At 39.1% G+C, this 17,182-nt stretch overlaps 1 protein-coding gene and 1 pseudogene across 1 annotated transcript in view; one reads left to right on the forward strand and one right to left on the reverse strand.

Moving 5' to 3' along the window:
• Window positions 1-17,182, forward strand: part of LOC129399576 (uncharacterized) — a 378,786-nt pseudogene that overhangs the window by 128,371 nt on the left and 233,233 nt on the right.
• Window positions 1-17,182, reverse strand: part of TMEM131 (transmembrane protein 131) — a 190,631-nt gene that overhangs the window by 23,030 nt on the left and 150,419 nt on the right. The window contains exons 23-31 of the mRNA XM_055119780.1: window positions 16,825-16,963; window positions 16,612-16,721; window positions 16,102-16,168; window positions 11,717-11,868; window positions 11,184-11,326; window positions 8,458-8,644; window positions 7,301-7,486; window positions 5,623-5,781; window positions 4,697-5,277 (exon numbers count right to left, since the gene is read on the reverse strand). Coding sequence (XP_054975755.1) covers window positions 4,697-5,277; window positions 5,623-5,781; window positions 7,301-7,486; window positions 8,458-8,644; window positions 11,184-11,326; window positions 11,717-11,868; window positions 16,102-16,168; window positions 16,612-16,721; window positions 16,825-16,963 — 1,724 coding nt within the window. The remainder of the gene's footprint in view (window positions 1-4,696; window positions 5,278-5,622; window positions 5,782-7,300; window positions 7,487-8,457; window positions 8,645-11,183; window positions 11,327-11,716; window positions 11,869-16,101; window positions 16,169-16,611; window positions 16,722-16,824; window positions 16,964-17,182) is intronic.

The following is a 17,182-nucleotide window of genomic DNA, read 5'->3' on the forward strand; positions in this document are numbered from 1 at the left end:
ATGCCCATTTTCCTAGGCAGCCATCAATGTCCAGGGAATGCAGCAGTGAACACCAACACCACCGTCCTTGCCCTCATGGAGCTTACCATCCAGCCAGACCACATAGAGACCCCCAGTTCCCAGTGCCCCAGGCTACACCTGCAAACCACCTGGATGGGGAGGCTTCGTAAAGCTCACAGTAGTCACATAAATGGCAGTTTACTCATTCTATATATCATTAATAAATACATCTTTCTGGTAATGGTGACATAACACAACTTATTCACACTGGATGTTTTATGACCATTGTTAATAGCAGGGGCTGGAGCGATAGCACAGCAGTTGGGCTTTCGCCTTTCACTCAGCCGACCCGAGTTCGATTCCTCCGCCCCTCTCGGAGAGCCCGGCAAGCTACCGAGAGTATCGAGCCCGCGCGGCAGGGCCTGGCAAGCTACCCATGCGTATTGGATATGCCAAAAACGTAACAATAAGTCTCTCAATGAGAGATGTTACTGGTGCCCGCTGGAACAAATCGATGAGCAATGGGATAACAGTGACAGTGACAGTTAATAGCAGATGTTCAAACCTTGGTATCTAAAACAGGGGTTGGTAATCTCGAACACATGGGGCTGGTTTGGTCTGTTTCATGTAACTCATGAGCTGAGAATGATTTTTGTATTTTCAAGTGGTTTGAAAAAACTGAGAGGAGACTATATAATACAGATGGTTTGTGGCATACAAAGTCTCAAAGACAACTTTACTTAAAAAGTTTGCTGAACCCTATGCAGAGAAAGGATAAAGTTCTAAATTTTAGATTTCACCACATACTTACACACTGGTTTGAGGAAGTATTAGTTTTGAGATTATAACTGGGAAATTTAGTCTTAGAAGTCTCAGACTGGGCCCAGAACTATGACTAAGTGGTAGAGGGCATGTTGGCAGCCCAAATCTCCAACTCCCAATGCTGTGCTACTGCCTGCTCTAGGAGAGAGTGGGGGACTTGGAACAGGAAGACACATTCAAAGGAAGACTGCCCTCTCAAAGATTCAATTCATTAACCACAAGTGTTTGTGGGGCTGAGGGTGGGTAAGATAGAGAAGAGACCTCTATGACAATAATAGCTGGGAATGAGCACACTGGACAAATCTGAGGATTAAAAGTAGATAAGGGATATTCTTGGTAACCTTTCAGTATCAATACTGCAAACTACAATGCCAAGAAGGGGGGAGAGGAGAGAGGGAGAGAGGGAGAGAGGGGGAGAGGGAGAGAGGGAGAGAGGGAGAGAGGGAGAGAGAGAGAGAGAGAGAGAGAGAGAGAGAGAGAGAGAGAGAGAGAGAGAGAGAGAGAGAGAGAGAGAGAGAGAGAGAGAGAGAGCTTTGACCTCAGGGAGCTGTTCCCCAGAAGACCAGGCCTTATTCACCTCTCTGTTGTCAGTGCCTTGCATTTGTTTTTTTTTGCTTTTTGGGGTACATCTGGCAATGCTCGGAGTTACTCCTGGTTCTACACTCAGAAATTACTGCTTATGGTGCTCGGGGGACCATATGGGATGCTGGATTCGGACCTGGGTTGGCTGCATGCAAGGCAAATGCCCTACCCACTGTACTGTTGCTCTGGCCCCAATGTATTGCATGTTTCACAGCAGGAGAAACGGAAGAAGTACAGAATCAAACTATTGTCCAGATGTACGAGGCTCTTCGAGGATCAGTCGTGAACAGAGGGCCTTCCTGGGTGTCTTCTTTGCTGAGAAGTGTAACTGAAGGGGTGATCAGAGAGAAGGCTGGATGGTCTGCAAGCCATTCAGGTCAGAAAGGACAAGGTCTAGGGAGGTCATACTCCTTTGAGGCAAGTCTGCACAGTCTTCAAAAGCAGAAACTGGGCAAACCTTTGATAAGGAAGAGCTTTTGGTTTGAGATACTGGGTAAGAGGTGGAGGTGAACAGGTGCTTTAACAAAGAGGTTTACATTTATTGTAAACAGAACGACTATTTGAAGGGGTGTTGTGGTAAACTTTTGGGATCTTATGCAGGGTCTGATCAGCTAAAAACTAACCTACAATTGATCTCACTGCAACTAAGAACAATGCCAATCTTTAAGATTCACTTAAATAACAGTTTCCTGATACGGATGCTATACCTTAATCAAAACACTAATAAAATTAAAAAGAAATTTTGGCTCCTGTCAATGAGAATAACAAATAAACACCAGGGGATTCTGAATGGAATAAAAAACCCACTGTAAGAAAAAAAAAAGAAATTCTGGCTCCTCCCTTCTTTCCAAACAAGCAGTGGGAAGAATAACAAGTAGAGCAGCTGCTCCTGCGGCAGGTGAGAATCCTACCACGAAATCACCCATGCAGCAGTTGCTCATGTGAACCTTGTTTTCATTGTCTCTTCACGGGTTCAAGAATCATTAACAGTGTGGCACCCATACTTCGTCATTAAATATCTTTCAGTACACAGACTCTAGGACCACTGTGAAAATTCAAAAACATTCAATTTTAAAATTTGTTCTAAATGAACGACCTTGAAAATGAACACTGATCTATCACACTGATGTTAAAGGACTGTCTCAGACATTAGACATATTCAACTTGACCGCCAAACTTTCCTTATGCTAAGATGATGACAGACATATACATGACTTTTACTCTCAAGATGGGGAAAATACATTAATTAAAAGAACTTCAAATACACATTCAATACTATAAAATTGACCCAAAATATGTGAGCTCAACAACAAAATGTAAGCAACAAAAAAGTCTTCTGTGGAAGTTAAATTTTACTATTTCACAATTTGAAACAACGTAATTTAAAGAAACCATAACAACTAACCTTCATCTCACAGGGACTAAGAAATTCTCTAAAGAAAACCTTCAGGTGCTAAGACAGATCTTCTGGTCTTTTAGAGCTAAAGCTTCCCTGTTCTCTGTGTTAACCTGAAGGTAAAAATTCCTTGGCACTCAATGAGGGAAGCACTTTAAGACATGAAATAAAATGTACTGCTGCTACAGGAGAGAAAGGAAGATGAAAAAAGTTAAAGACGTAAAAGGATTAAGCTAAAATATATCTAGTCGTCAATAGTGGTTTTGACATTTTGATTAGAGAAGTTATGAACTAGCTTATCTATGTATGTATGATACAAAGACTTCTAAGAAGGCACTCAATGATCCTCACCTCTAGGTAATTACGACCTTCTGGAACCCTCTCTCCTGGCATCGGGGCGAGACTTCTCAGGAGCAGAACATGCAAAAGTGGTGGCATAACACTCCAAGGCCAAGTCATAAAATACCATGACTTCTATTTGCTTGTTCTATCTGGTGAGATCATCTGCTTCGAGCAGCCCCAATGAGAGGCCCCAGGATAGACTCTTGGCCAGAGACAGCAAGTAGCTGAGACTCTCGGTCCAACAGGCCATGAAGAACTGAATCCTAAGATGATTTAGTCTAAGCCAGGCTTAAACTATGGTCTTGTAAGGGCCAGAGAACCCGAGTAAGCTGCACCCACATTTTTAACCCACTGAAACCATGAGACAGGAAATGCTGATGTTACAGATCATTATGTTTCAGGGTAATTTGCTACTGAAAAGCAGATAACAAATACAGTGTGCTGAACTCTAAAGCAGAGGAGAGTCAACTTTCTATAACTGCTAGGTAAGTAATAGTATCACGTCTGTGGACCCTACACTGCAACTACTCAACCATACTGCTGAAGCAGGAAAGCAGCCCACAGGTGTAAATGAATGAGCTTGGCTGTGTTTCAATAAAACTTTATTTACAAAAGCAGGCTGTGATTTGGCCTGTTCTGGGGTATAGGTTATGTAGGGGATCGATATTTATTTATTTATTTATTTATTTTCAAAGGACCACCATTTCATTTTTTGGGCCACAGTCGGCAATGCTCAGGGGTTACGCTGGACTCCAGAATTATTCCTAGTGGTGGAGACCATATGAAATGCCAGGAATGGAACCCGGGTTTGGTGCATGCAAGGCAAACACCGGACCCACTGTGTTATCTCTCTGGACCTGGAATCCTACTTTTGAATTAAAAGAAAGATGATCTCCATTCTATCACTGTTAAAACATTATTTTAATAATTACAAAGCTTAATTTAGCTCAATTTACCATAATGACACAACCATGTTGGCACCTAAGAAGGAAGTAATCTAAGAAACAGTCTCTCTCTTTTTTTTTCTTTTTGGGTCACACCTGGCGATGCACAGGGGTTACTTCTGGCTCTGCACTGAGGAATTAATCCTGGCGGTGCTCAGGGGACCATATGAGATGCTGGGAATCGAACCCGGGTCGGCCGTGTGCAAGGTAAACACCCTACCCGCTGTGCTATCGCTCCAGCCCCAGAAACAGTCTCTTATAACAAACGAATACTCTATTTAGTTCAGGTCTGATGAGCCAGAAGAACATGGCTGAGATGGTGGTTTATCACATCTCTAATTGCAACAGCGCCTCAAATACACACTGGCTCTTCTCTAGCACTTGTGCTTTTCTTTCCCTTAACATTTTTGTTTTTGTTTTTTTGGTCACACCTGGCGATGCTCAGGGGCTTATTCCAGGCTCTCAGGAATTATTCCTGGCAGTGCGAGGAGGACCATATGGGATGCTGGAGATTGAACCCAGGTCAGCTGCATGCAAAGCCAGTGCCCTTCCCGCTGTTCTATGGCTCTAGCATGCTCATGCTTTTCTGCCTGAGGGAAGCAGTGATTACCTTTGCTTTTAGACAACGGTGATGGCGGCTGCTCTGTAAACACTTCCAGGGCTGGGGAATCGTGATGGTCGAAGTCTTTGTCCATGGCTTCTATGAGACTGGTGATATCTGAGTCCTCTGAGCTGTGCCTTGTACTGCTGGCGCGTTCTGAGTGGGACGGGTGTGTGAGGGGGGTGGGTGACAGCCTCTCTGGCTGTGGCTCCTGGTGTTGAGGCACTGGCGGTGGTGGTGGCAGTGGTGAGTGCTGCTCCAGCGGGCTGTGGACATGGTGCTGGCTACTGTGCTGGTTCTGCTTTGCTCCTTTGGACTTTCTGCCCGCTGCATGACCCTGGCCCACGGCATTTGAATCTAAGACAAGGGGGTTTGATTTACTTGTGGACTGTGCAGAAGTCCTGCTAGAGGTACTTGTGTTTTTGACTCTGACGCTTTGTGCATCAGCTGAGTTCCTGCTGCTGTGACTGTTGTGTGGGTGAACGGACGGGCCATACTGTTTATGATTCCCCGTGCTGGGCCGGGCTGATGAGCCGCCTGCTCCACAGAAGCCCCGACTGTGACTGGGGTCACAGTTTAGTGAGTTCAAGCTGAAGGAAAAAAAACAATCAATTGCAGGTTAGTAAATTTACGACAGAAACATTTTAATTTCATTAGTACAACCACCACATGAAGTACTTTCAGAAAAAAAAATCAAAATTTAAGAATTAAGCCTATGACTGAAGAATATTTCAACTTACTAATACAGTAAAAACACAGCATCTGCTATGAGTTCTGAGTAATTAAGAGCTATACACAGGGTATTATTATGCAATTATAATTAAGATATTGATCCCCTTGCCCAGGCAAAGATGAAAACAAGCTAATTTTTTCATTTAATCACATTAGCCAAATCTATGTATACTAGGAAACTTATTTTTAGCACATGAACATACTTTCCTTCGGATGAAATACCAACGATTCTCCTGAGATCAAACGGTCTTCCCACATCAAAGGGAGGGTTCGAGGCCTCAAAGGACAGTCGCCGTCGAAATGGCTCCCAAATTCCCTGGGCTTCTAAATAAGCTGTTCCAATGACCAAAATAAAGAGTCCACTGCAGGGAACACAAAAGTTGGAAATTGGGATTCATTTATTAGTGCAACAGTAACAAAATATGATATTAATGGCATCTTCTCCATAAGTATAATATGGTAAGAAGGAAAAATCATACATGGGACTGGGAGACAGATCAAAAGTCTGGCTGCATGCACGCAGCCTTGAGTTTGATCCCTGGTGCCACATGGCCCCCAACACCATCAGGCCCGCAAAACTGTCCACGCATTGCTAGGAGGGACTTGGGTCCTTGACCACTGCTGAAGAGGACCCTCCCACGCCTCAAAAAAAAAAAAAAAAAAAAGAAAAAAGAACAACAACAAAAAAAGGATATCTGTCACAAAGGCAAAATAAAAGCGTTACAGATGAAAGTTTGCACACCATACATGGAGGCTTAAATGGAAGAATTAATCACTTATATAGAAACAGACATGAAAGACACTTTCTTTTCCCTTTTTTGGTCACACTAGTGGTGCTCAGGGCTTTCTCCTGCTCTAGGCTCAGGGAACACTCTTAGGAGGGTTTGGGGATTGATAAGGGGTGTTGGAGACTGGACTCAGGTTGGATGTGTACAAGGCAAGTATCCTATCACTGTACTGTCTCTTCAGCCCTAGGGATAGGTTTATTTTTACCAAGAAGTTTTCATCCTCTCTACTTTTAATTTTATGCCAATTCTTTTCTCTTAAAGGATAGGTGGGATAACTGTAAAGTAATTTAGAAACAAGTAGCTCTGATTCACAAAACACAGAAAGAAATACACTGTAAAGCATGCCAAAGATTTGAAAAATCTTTCTAAAAATATGCCTAATCACTTCCATGTTGAACAGCCATTACTTAAAAGGAATGTATCATTATGCTGAGTCTACTCTACAAGCCAAAGCAAGCACAGCAGGTTCTGAAATAATGTCATTTTATCAGAAGTCATTTGTGTGTGTGTGTGTGTGTGTGTGTATGTGTGTGTCTGCGCACACCACACTCGGAGATGCTCAGGGGTTTCTCCTGGCTCTATGCTCAGGGATTCTCCTGGCAGCATTCTGGGGACCCTATGGTATGCTGGGGATATGACCCGGGCAAATGCCCTGCCACTGCTCTATAGTTCTGGCTCCAGAAGTAATTTTGCTATAATGTCAAGAAAAACAGTCATGGCCAATATTGAACAGGATAAAGTCCTGGCTTAACTATGCCTTATTTTTGTTAAAATCGGTTTATAAGAACATAGTAACAATATTAAATGAGGATTTACTGTAATTTTACCTGGCAGTTATGCATTTTATTTATTTAAATTAACATGTGCTTAATTTGACTTAAAAAGGTAGAAAAGACTTATTTATCACATATGCTATCAAGAAGAATTTGGCAGTGACCATGTCCATGGGTATATGGAGCTTGACAGAGGCCAAGAGGTCTGCTTTGTTCTTTGTTACTCAGAACAAAGAACTAAATATCACACAAAGGACATTTATTTGATGAAAAGGTGCCAAGTGGCGCCTGAATACCAGTCTTGAAGAAGATAGAAGTACCTCATTATTCCTGAGATGATGATGTACAGAGCCAACTCCCAGTTGGGTCTGGGTAGGGCCTCTGCACAGGTAGCTAACATATGGTATGGAAGAGATGCATTCAACACAAATACAAATTCAGAGCCACTGGTCGTTATAAACTTCAGTTCACGAATAACTCTAGAAGCTGTGAAATCAGGCGTAAACCTAAAACAAAATGATGGTAGTAAGACTAAGTTTTAAAAATATATTGCAAGCAATTCAAGCATAAAACCAGTCTGATAAGAGTTTGAAATGTAACAGAAGTTGAGATTGATACTTTTCTTCAACTTCATCCTTTAAGATGGGAGACAGTATTATTCCATGGAGTTAATTACAGAAACAACTATTTCTGTGGGTAACTGGAAAAGTAAGACATATTTGCTTCTTTTGCATTCTTTATCTAAAATCATATTCTTGTTCCAAAATATGTTCCCACTAAATTATTCTAGCCTTAGTGATCTTTACTTTCAGTGGTATGTCCCAGACACTTTATGTGATTTTTTTTGTTAATTATGTGCTCCCCAGTCAGATGACCTATACCTCGAGTAAGACACCTTATTCAAGGTTGTACCTTCATGTGCCATTAGCAAGTTTTACACAGAGTAATGTAGTTACTTGTTAAGTAAATATCCACTGAAGGTTACAAAATTAACATTCAATTAACTGGGAGAGAGGTTACATTCTATTATATAAACTTTATAGCACTAGTGTCAATTACTATAGTATGCTATAACTATTACCTGCTACATTCTATAACATAAAATTTATAACATAAGTATCAGTTATCATAGTATACTGAAGCTATTTCTTGCATAGATATTAACATTATCTTTGGACTAAAATATTACAGGAACACAGAAGAACTATAAATATATGAGACAAGAATCTTCTCTATTGATAAAACTGAAAATTTATAGTCTGTTTCCTATTAGTATATTATGCTTCAACAAAATCCTGAAAATAATTTTGAAAATGGTCTAAGATTATTTGGTTCATTTTGGGGGAAAAAGTTTTGTAATTTTGAAAAAGGAAATAGCCAAAGATTTTGTATGAAAACCTATTTGCAGAGTTAGATCTCCAGAATTAAAAGCTAACAATAAGCTGTGATTCATTACGCCTTATAATAAAATACTTACAATATGATAATGTCTTTAGAGGAATTGGCGCTTAGTACAAACTCTTGACAATTAACAACTTTAAAGCCATATCCCTCACATGGGTATCCACTGACTTCAATGGCTTCTATGTGAATCTTAAGTTGTCCTGTATTTTCTACTTTAAATGTTCTTTTCAATGTGAAATTGGGTTCTCTTAATTTCAAACCTAAAGGAAAAAAAAATCAAAGTATAAATCCTGCAAATGTGTGATCAAGGTTGAAATGATTAACATATTATACAAAAACGATTACATTATGAACCACTAACATATGGTATAGAATGGATGTAATCAACACAAAAACAAACTCAGAGCCACCAGTTGAAAAAAACTTAAGTTCACAAATCCCTAGAAGCCGTGACATCAGGAGAAAACCTAAAACAATGATCAACAATTACCCGGATTTCGTCAGGAAGTAGTCTAATTTGCTGTTATATAGGTGGCAACAAATGTTTTATTTTTCATGAAGAATAATCATCAAGGCTTGTGATGAATACTGTTACTCACAATTTAAGATCCAAATAACCATGAAAATTTAGGATGCTGCCTTAAAATCTTATGTATATTCCATTAAGATATATAGATGCACTCACAGAAACACTACTGTTCAACTCTATGTCTCTAACCTGGAAAATCTAGAAGATATGAATGAATGAATTTTTAGATATAACCTCCAAAGAGTCAATCATGGGGAAATAGAACACCTAAAAGGACTAGTCATGAGTAAGGAAACTGAAACAGTAATTGAAAATCTTCCCAAGATCAAGAGTTCAGATGGGTTCACTAGTGAGTTCTACCAAACCTTCCAAGACTTACTATCTACATTCCTTAAGTTTCTCCTAAATATTGAAGAAACAGGAATCCTTCCTAGCAAGATTACCCTAATATTAAAAGCAGACAGAGATATTACTAAAAGGGTAAATTAGAAACCATTACTCCTGGTGAACATTCAATGCAAAGATCCTCCAAAAAAATCTCAGAGCACCAAATCCAATATACGCAAATCAATTAATGTTAGTGCAACATATCATTAAAGGGAAGAGAAAAATTCAGATGGATGTTGAAATAAAAATCCTCCACAGGGATAAAAGAAACATTACTTCAAAGACAGTAATAGCCATTTACAACCAACATCATACCAATGACAAAAAAATGAAAGAAAGATGTTGACTTTCTCCACTATTCCTGAATACAATTTTTGAAGTCCTCACCATAATAACCAGGCAAAAAAAAGAAATTGAAGGCATACAAACTGGAAAAGAAGGTAAGCTGTCACTATTTGCAGAAGACATGATTATATATATATATATATACATACATATATATATATATAAAAAACCCTAAAGACACCACTAAAAGCACTTAGAAAGTGGCAGTCCACAAAATCAAGTCACAAAAATCTGCTGCATTCTTACCTGCAAATAATGACCCAGAAGAGAAAGAAAAAAGATAACTCTATTTAAAATAGAGTCAAAAACATCAAGTACATAGAAATCAAATAAAAATATGTGAAAGACTTACACATTTATATATTGAAAACCGTAAGTTATTACTGAGAGAAATAGATGGTGATACCAGGAAACGGAAAAATATCCTATATAGTTCATGGACTGGAAGAATTAGTATTGTGAAAAATGACCATCCCACCCAAAGACTATACAGATCCAAGGCAATCCCCATCAAAACTCTTATGACATTTTCCAAGGATTTAGAGTAAACTCTACTAAAATTTGTCTTAAAAAATCATAAAACTCCCTAAGACCCAAAGAAATTCTGAGGGAAACAAAAGATAATGGTAGGTATACTGAATTTCCTGACTCTGAAGCTACAGTTACCAAAACTGCAATACTGGAATGTAGATTGAATTGCAAACCAATGGAACAAAACTGAGATTATAGAGGAAAATCCCTGGTTTATGGGTTAACAAAGGAGCAAGGTACAAGAAGTGGAGCCATAAAAATCTCTTAACAAAAACTGTACTGCCACGTGCAAAAAAATGAAACTGGATCTGGGTCCCACACTGTACACAAAAACTAACACAAAGCAGATCAGAGATCTTGGAATTAGATCAGAATTTATAAAATATACCAACGCAAGAAGTCTCTAGGATACTGGCCTAAGTGATCCTTTCAATGATATGATTCTACTGGAAAAGATAATGAAAACAAAAGCAAATAGAACTATATCATACTAGAAAGGTTTGGAATGGCAAAACAACAACAACAACAACAACAACAACAACAACAACAACAACAACAACAACAACAACAACTCAGGCTAAAGGCTCACACTCAGCCCTGGAGATTTGTTTGCAGCTTAAACTGAGGTACTAATCTATAATAATATAATGATTAAAATAAATAAAAGGGCTGGAGCAATAGCACAGTGGGTAGGGCGTTTGCCTTGCATGCAGCCAATCCGGGTTCTATTCCCAGCATCCCATATGGTCTCCTGAGCACTGTCAGAAGTAATTCCTGAGAGAATGAGCCAGGACTAACCACTGTGCATTGCCTGGTGTGACCCAAAAAGCAAAAATAAATAAAAGAACGCTCCCCCTTTCCCCACTAAAAAAACAAAAGAACAAAAACCAAACAACCAGACAAAAACAATACAAAAACCAACAAAACACCTCATTTTTTTCAAAATTATTTACTACTGGAAAGAAAATGTTGAAAATTGTGCTCTTAAAACTATTAGGAATACTCACTATCTGTACAATCTTTCAACAATGCTTCTGTGATTTTAAAGCGTAAGGAACTTCCTGGACCTGGAAGCTTGCCTGCTACTCTTAAATTTTCTGTGGTGCCTTGTCCTTGAACCATCACAGTGTCCATCACAGTCAGGTTATTTCTGTGCAAAAATAAAAATTACACATTAACCTCTTGTTAAATTTATACAATATTTTAATATGCTTTACTGTTATTTTATAGAGCACTATATAGAAATTAAGTTTAACAATAAAAGATTCACTAAAAGAATTAAAAAATATTTAGAGATGAGCCAGAATTTTTCAATTTTAGGACTCACGTAAAGTACAGGTAGATGTAATTTAGGTTTTTTTAGGCATAAACACATTCACAAATACATAATATACACCAAGAAAGTGTGTATCATAGGTATGATGTTTACATATATTGGATAAACTTTTTTCATAAATTCAATATACACATGCATATTAAAATTAAAAAAACTTTAATGAAAAGATTAAAAATCAATCCACACTTTAATCATAGAACATACCTGATAATGATTAGTGAAGAAACAGTTCTGTTGTGAACTGGAGTAAACTTTACTTTGACAGATTTCTTTTCTCCAGGTTTTAAAATAAGGTTTAAAATTAAGTGCCTAGAGAGGCCTTCTGTAAATCCTGTTGAACTTTGCAGTGGATGAGCCTTGAATCATTGGGCAAACAAATCAAAGACATTAATACATCCTCCAGGAGAATGTTTATTTCCCTTACCCTATCTATAGCCCAGTATAGTTTCTTAAACTTATCAAATACCCCTCATTATTAGACACTGTATAGCTGGCAACTACATCTAAGCACCAGTTATGACACTTCATATTCTGCATTAAATCTCACAAGGTCTCCCCCTCCCCACAAACCCGGTTATCAAAGTTTTTATGTTTATAATAGACATTTGTTTTTGTATATAGACTTTGTAATTCAGGAAGATACAGGGGTGGTGACTGGGATTAGCCTAGGAGTTCTCACTTATGGGAAGGGAAGTATATGCTCATTTTCTTTAATTTTAAATAGCCCAATCCCCAGCTTTTGAACTTTTTCCTTACGAATTGGATACCTGCTTAATCAGTGGCTGAATAAACAGCAATACTGCTACATTTTTTTCTTTTTTTGCGTCACACCCAGCGATGCACAGGGGTTACTCCTGGCTCATGCACTCAGAAATTACTCCTGGTGGTGCTCGGGGGACCATATGGGATGCTGGGAATTGAACCCGGGTCAGCTGCGGGCAAGGCAAACGACCTACCCACTGTTCTATTGCTCCAGCTTCCAGTACTGCAACATTTACAACAAAAAATGGATACCTTTATTTTCTTTCTGACTCCCCAGGCTACTTCTATCACCCTTAGAAAAATTACAGGTGTTGCTCTACAACTGAGCCACATCCCCTCTCCCCAGACCTTTGCATTTCACATTTCAAAAATTTAAACACAAGAAAGGAAACATATCTTAGCAAACACCCCAATGCTTTAGTACAAAACAAAATGAAACATACACCCAGTGCCCCAAAGTTTTACTGATACCCCTGTTTTCACACCTGGTGGTGCTTAAGGGCTAGTCCTGCCTTTCTGAGGGAACAGGACTGCTCCTGGTGGTATTGGGGAACATGTGGGGGGACTGAATCAGGGTGTGCTTCCACCTTTTCAGCTTACTGGTTCTGGCATGTGGATTTTCAAATCTCAAGTCTGAGGCAAACTTTTGTTTGGCCTCTAACATTTTTCTCTGTCAACATTAACCAAGACAACAGAATATTTTGATTGTGCAAAAATGGTTAGTAAATAAATTTCCCTTTATTTTTATTTTACTTTATTGATTCATTGGTATTTGAGCCACATACACCTAGCTATGCGTGGGGCTTATTTCAGGCTCTGTGTTCAGGAATCACTCCTGGTGGGCTCAGGAAGTCATCTGGGATGCCATGGATTGAAACCAGGTCCGCTGTGTACAAGGGAAGCTCCTTACCTGTTGTACTATCTCTCCAGCCCCAAATTAATTCCCTTTAAATACACTATTTGAGTAGCTCGTGGAAACATATAGTATGCACATGTTTACATCTAACACTAGTCAGCTAATTTAAATTCTGATGACTTGGGTAACTTATGATGTTGTGATGCCTCAGGGATATTATTAAGAAGTTTAATAGTTTTTAGTACTCAGGAGACCATAGGTGATTCTGGGGATTGAACCTGGGTCTGCTGCATAGCAGGCAAGGGTCTAACTTGTTGTCCTATCTCTCCAGCCTCTGTATTGTATAATTGTTAGTGATCTGATGGGGAAAGTTCTCTCAAAGACTGACACAGATATTCCTGAGTATCTTAGAGCTCCTCTTAGGGTATCTGTGATGCCAAACCACCTTTTAACACTGAGATGCTATATGCCCCCTGTTTGACATTGGAACCGATGACCTGTTGCAGTGGTGGATCACACACTGACCTGTTTGACTGAAAGTGGCTGTGACACTACCCTTTTGCACAGCCACTGACTTCTTCACTGCCAGAAATTAGTATATATATATATATATATATATATATATATATATATATATATATATATATTGGTGGTGGTGAGGAACACACCTGATGATGCTCAGGGCTTATTCCTGGCAGGTTAGGGGATGCCATATGGGATGCTGGGGATTGAACCTGGGTTGGCCACAATGCAAGGTAAGCATCCTACCTGCTGTACTATTTTTCCAGCCCTAGAAACAAATTCTTAAGTAGTAATGCACTAAACTTGTTAAGTTTCAATACTTTTTTTTTTTTTTTTGCTTTTTGGGTCACATCCGGTAATGCACAGGGGTCATTCCTGGCTCATGCACTCAGGAATTACCCCTGGCGGTACTCAGGGGACCATATGGGATGCTGGGATTCGAACCTGGGTTGGCTGCGTGCAAGGCAAACGCCCTACCCGCTGTGCTATCACTCCAGCCCCAAGTTTCAATACTTTAGCACTATTTTATTGGGGGCTACAACTGGAGCTACTCAGGAGACCATGTGGTGCTAGAGACTCAATCAGGGTCTGCAGCCTCCAAGGCAAATGCTTTTAACCCTGTCCTACTCTCAGGTCCCATTAGCACCTTTGATTATTCTGTGTGATGTATGGGAAGTATGCACAATGCACTCCCGCTACATACTGAGTACCCCATTGTCAGAAAAGGTTCTCAACTGAGATGCAAACTGAAGTAGTTGCTTTCTCACAGGATGAGATTCTACTGGTGTTCCAGAGAGTTTAATTGACAGTCAATCTATGATTACTCAGATTAGGATTATTTGACGCTGGAGATATGGAAAGGTGCTTCCCTCACATGCAGCTGACCTGGATTTGATGCCCAGTACCACATGTGGTCCCCCAATCCGCTCCAGGAGTGATTCCTGGGCAACGAGCCAAGAATAAACCCTGAGCATACCCAGGTGTGCTCCTCGCACCCTATAAGGACTATTTTAGGGACAGAAGAGAAACAGAGAGTACAAAGGCTTAAGGTGTTGCCGTGCATAAAGCCTGTCCTAGTTTGATTCCCTGAGCACCTTCAGGAGTGATCCCTGTGCACAGAATCAGGAATAATTCTGTGTTATGCTCACTGCTGTTTAGAAATCTTTAACTAGCCTATCTAACTATTAGCGTATATGCTTATTAAAATAGCTTGTTGTTCCCTATAGCTTTTTGTTTTAATCTGTATGACAGTTTAGCTAATAAAGCATAGACATGTACAAATATACAAAACCAGAAAAACAAATATGATATAAAGCTTTCTCTTTTTTTCTTGGGGGGGGGAGGGTTACACCCGGCGATGCACAGGGGTTACTTCTGGCTCATGCACTCTTGGCGGTGCTCGGGGGACCATATGGGATGCTGGGAATTGAACCCGGGTTGGCCGCGTGCAAGACAAATGCCCTACCCGCTGTGCTAATGCCCTACCTGCTGTGCTACTGCTCCAGCCCCTGATATATAATGCTTTATTAGCTAAACTGTCATACAGATTAAAACAAAAAGCTATAGGGAACAAGCTATTTTAATAAGCATATCCGCTAATAGTTAGATAGGCTAGTTAAAGATTTCTAAACAGCAATGAGCATAACACAGGCAAGGATTCTAGAATCTGAGAATTTAGGCTTGAATTTGACCCTGCCAGTTATCATATGTAAGAACTTGGGCAAAGGGCTGGAGTGTTAGTACAGGGTTTTAGGCACATGCCTTGCTTATGGGTGAACCAGGTTTGAGTCTCAGCACTGTCTGTGGTCCTCTGAGTTCTGGCAGAAGTGATCCCTGAGTAGAGCCAAGAGTGATCTTTGAAAAATGCCAGCTGTGGCACAAAATCCAACACCCACCCCAAATTCCCCTCTAAAGAAAAGGAATTTGAGCAAATTAGTTTCTCTTTCTGAGGGTTTTCCCCCAATCAAGAGAATAAGGGACATACTTATCTCTCAGTTAATGACTGCTCAGTTTCATTGCCATAATGCCTGCATGAAATGATAAATGGGAATACCTTTGGCATAATGCTGATAAATAATAGGTACATATGAAGTACTGTGAAGGATTTTTTTCATAATCACCTCAGTACAGAGGTGTCTTTCTTTCCTGGTTTAGTTAGGCAAAGACTGATGGGTTCAATAGGTTCCAATTTACCAAAGAAGTGATTAAAAGGGTCTCCATGTAATTTTGATCAAATCCAACAACTTTGAAAAATATACACTATTAACTCCATGAGAGGAAGTTGAAGTTTAGAGGTTTATTTATTTGGTAAAGGTAATCATATTAGTAGGTATAAAGTCATAATTATGGTAGAAGCCAGCTTCCCTTGTTCCATGCTCAGCAAAAGGTAAAGAGAGGAAGGCAGATGATAATTTATTTCTTTGTAATAGTTTGAAGTTTGAATACTTACATTATTTCTGAAGACTTGGAATTCTAGTGTTCTCAAATCTATCTTTGCCGCCTTACTCAAGTTAAACCTAAAATAATAAGTATGACGTGTATTTCTTCATAAACAGCAGCATAGTAAATGGAGTTAAACAGTTAACTTCATTTGTTCATTTATAAGTTATCTTTGGCAGATACTGAGATCAATATTATCAGATTGACAGCCTTTAAAAACTTAAAGCTATAATTTATATATATTACATATTAAAACTAAAATCCCTGAAAGGTTCTAGTTGCTACCTCCATAAAATTTTTAGCAAAGATGTTTGCTTTTCTTATCTAAATCTAACACCATTTCTAAGATGCTTAATACAGTATCAATCTTTCCTCACAATCTTCTCTCCACTGTAACTACTGATCTAGAGGTTCTCTAAATCAAAACTATCACTGTATAAGCTTCAATAAAGCATTAAATGTGTAAAATACTAACTTAATGCTATACAGAAATATCTTAATTATCTAAGTTAATGCTTACCTTGATAGTAACTTATCTACAAAGACTGAAGGGTTGGAATATAAAGCCAGAGGAATAAACTGAACATACACAGGAACATCTGCGGGATTTTCTAAAGTAACTTCTTCTTCCTTAAACAAAATAGCATAACAGTAAATAAAAGATTTTACAGTTAAATGCAGATGTTTTTTCATCTTTCTACAAACTGATGCTAGTGCTACCTTAAGTACTTACTGAAGAGCAGTTTGTGTTAGTAAGTGGGAATTTCAAGTGTCGGGGTGAACTGAGTATGGAAGGCCACGTCAGCTCAGCAGTGATTTTTGATTGTATGTTTTTTTGAAGATCTGTATTTACTTCAAAAATAGCATTCAATCTGGAAAAAACAATTTGTAAGTCACTATGTAAGTCAAATATTTTGGTTTTCTGAATAAGAGAAGTTCTATTATTTTCTGGCCTTTAATACGGCACACAAAGGGTGATCTACTTTTTACTAAGATTTTAACAGAAACATGTATGTATATTGGTGTCCCTATTTGTGCATAAAGAGTTGTCCAAATATTACTAGTCAGCGTTAATATTATACACTCTTAGT

Source organism: Sorex araneus, chromosome X, assembly GCF_027595985.1.
Source record: "Sorex araneus isolate mSorAra2 chromosome X, mSorAra2.pri, whole genome shotgun sequence".
Classification (NCBI taxonomy): domain Eukaryota; kingdom Metazoa; phylum Chordata; class Mammalia; order Eulipotyphla; family Soricidae; genus Sorex; species Sorex araneus.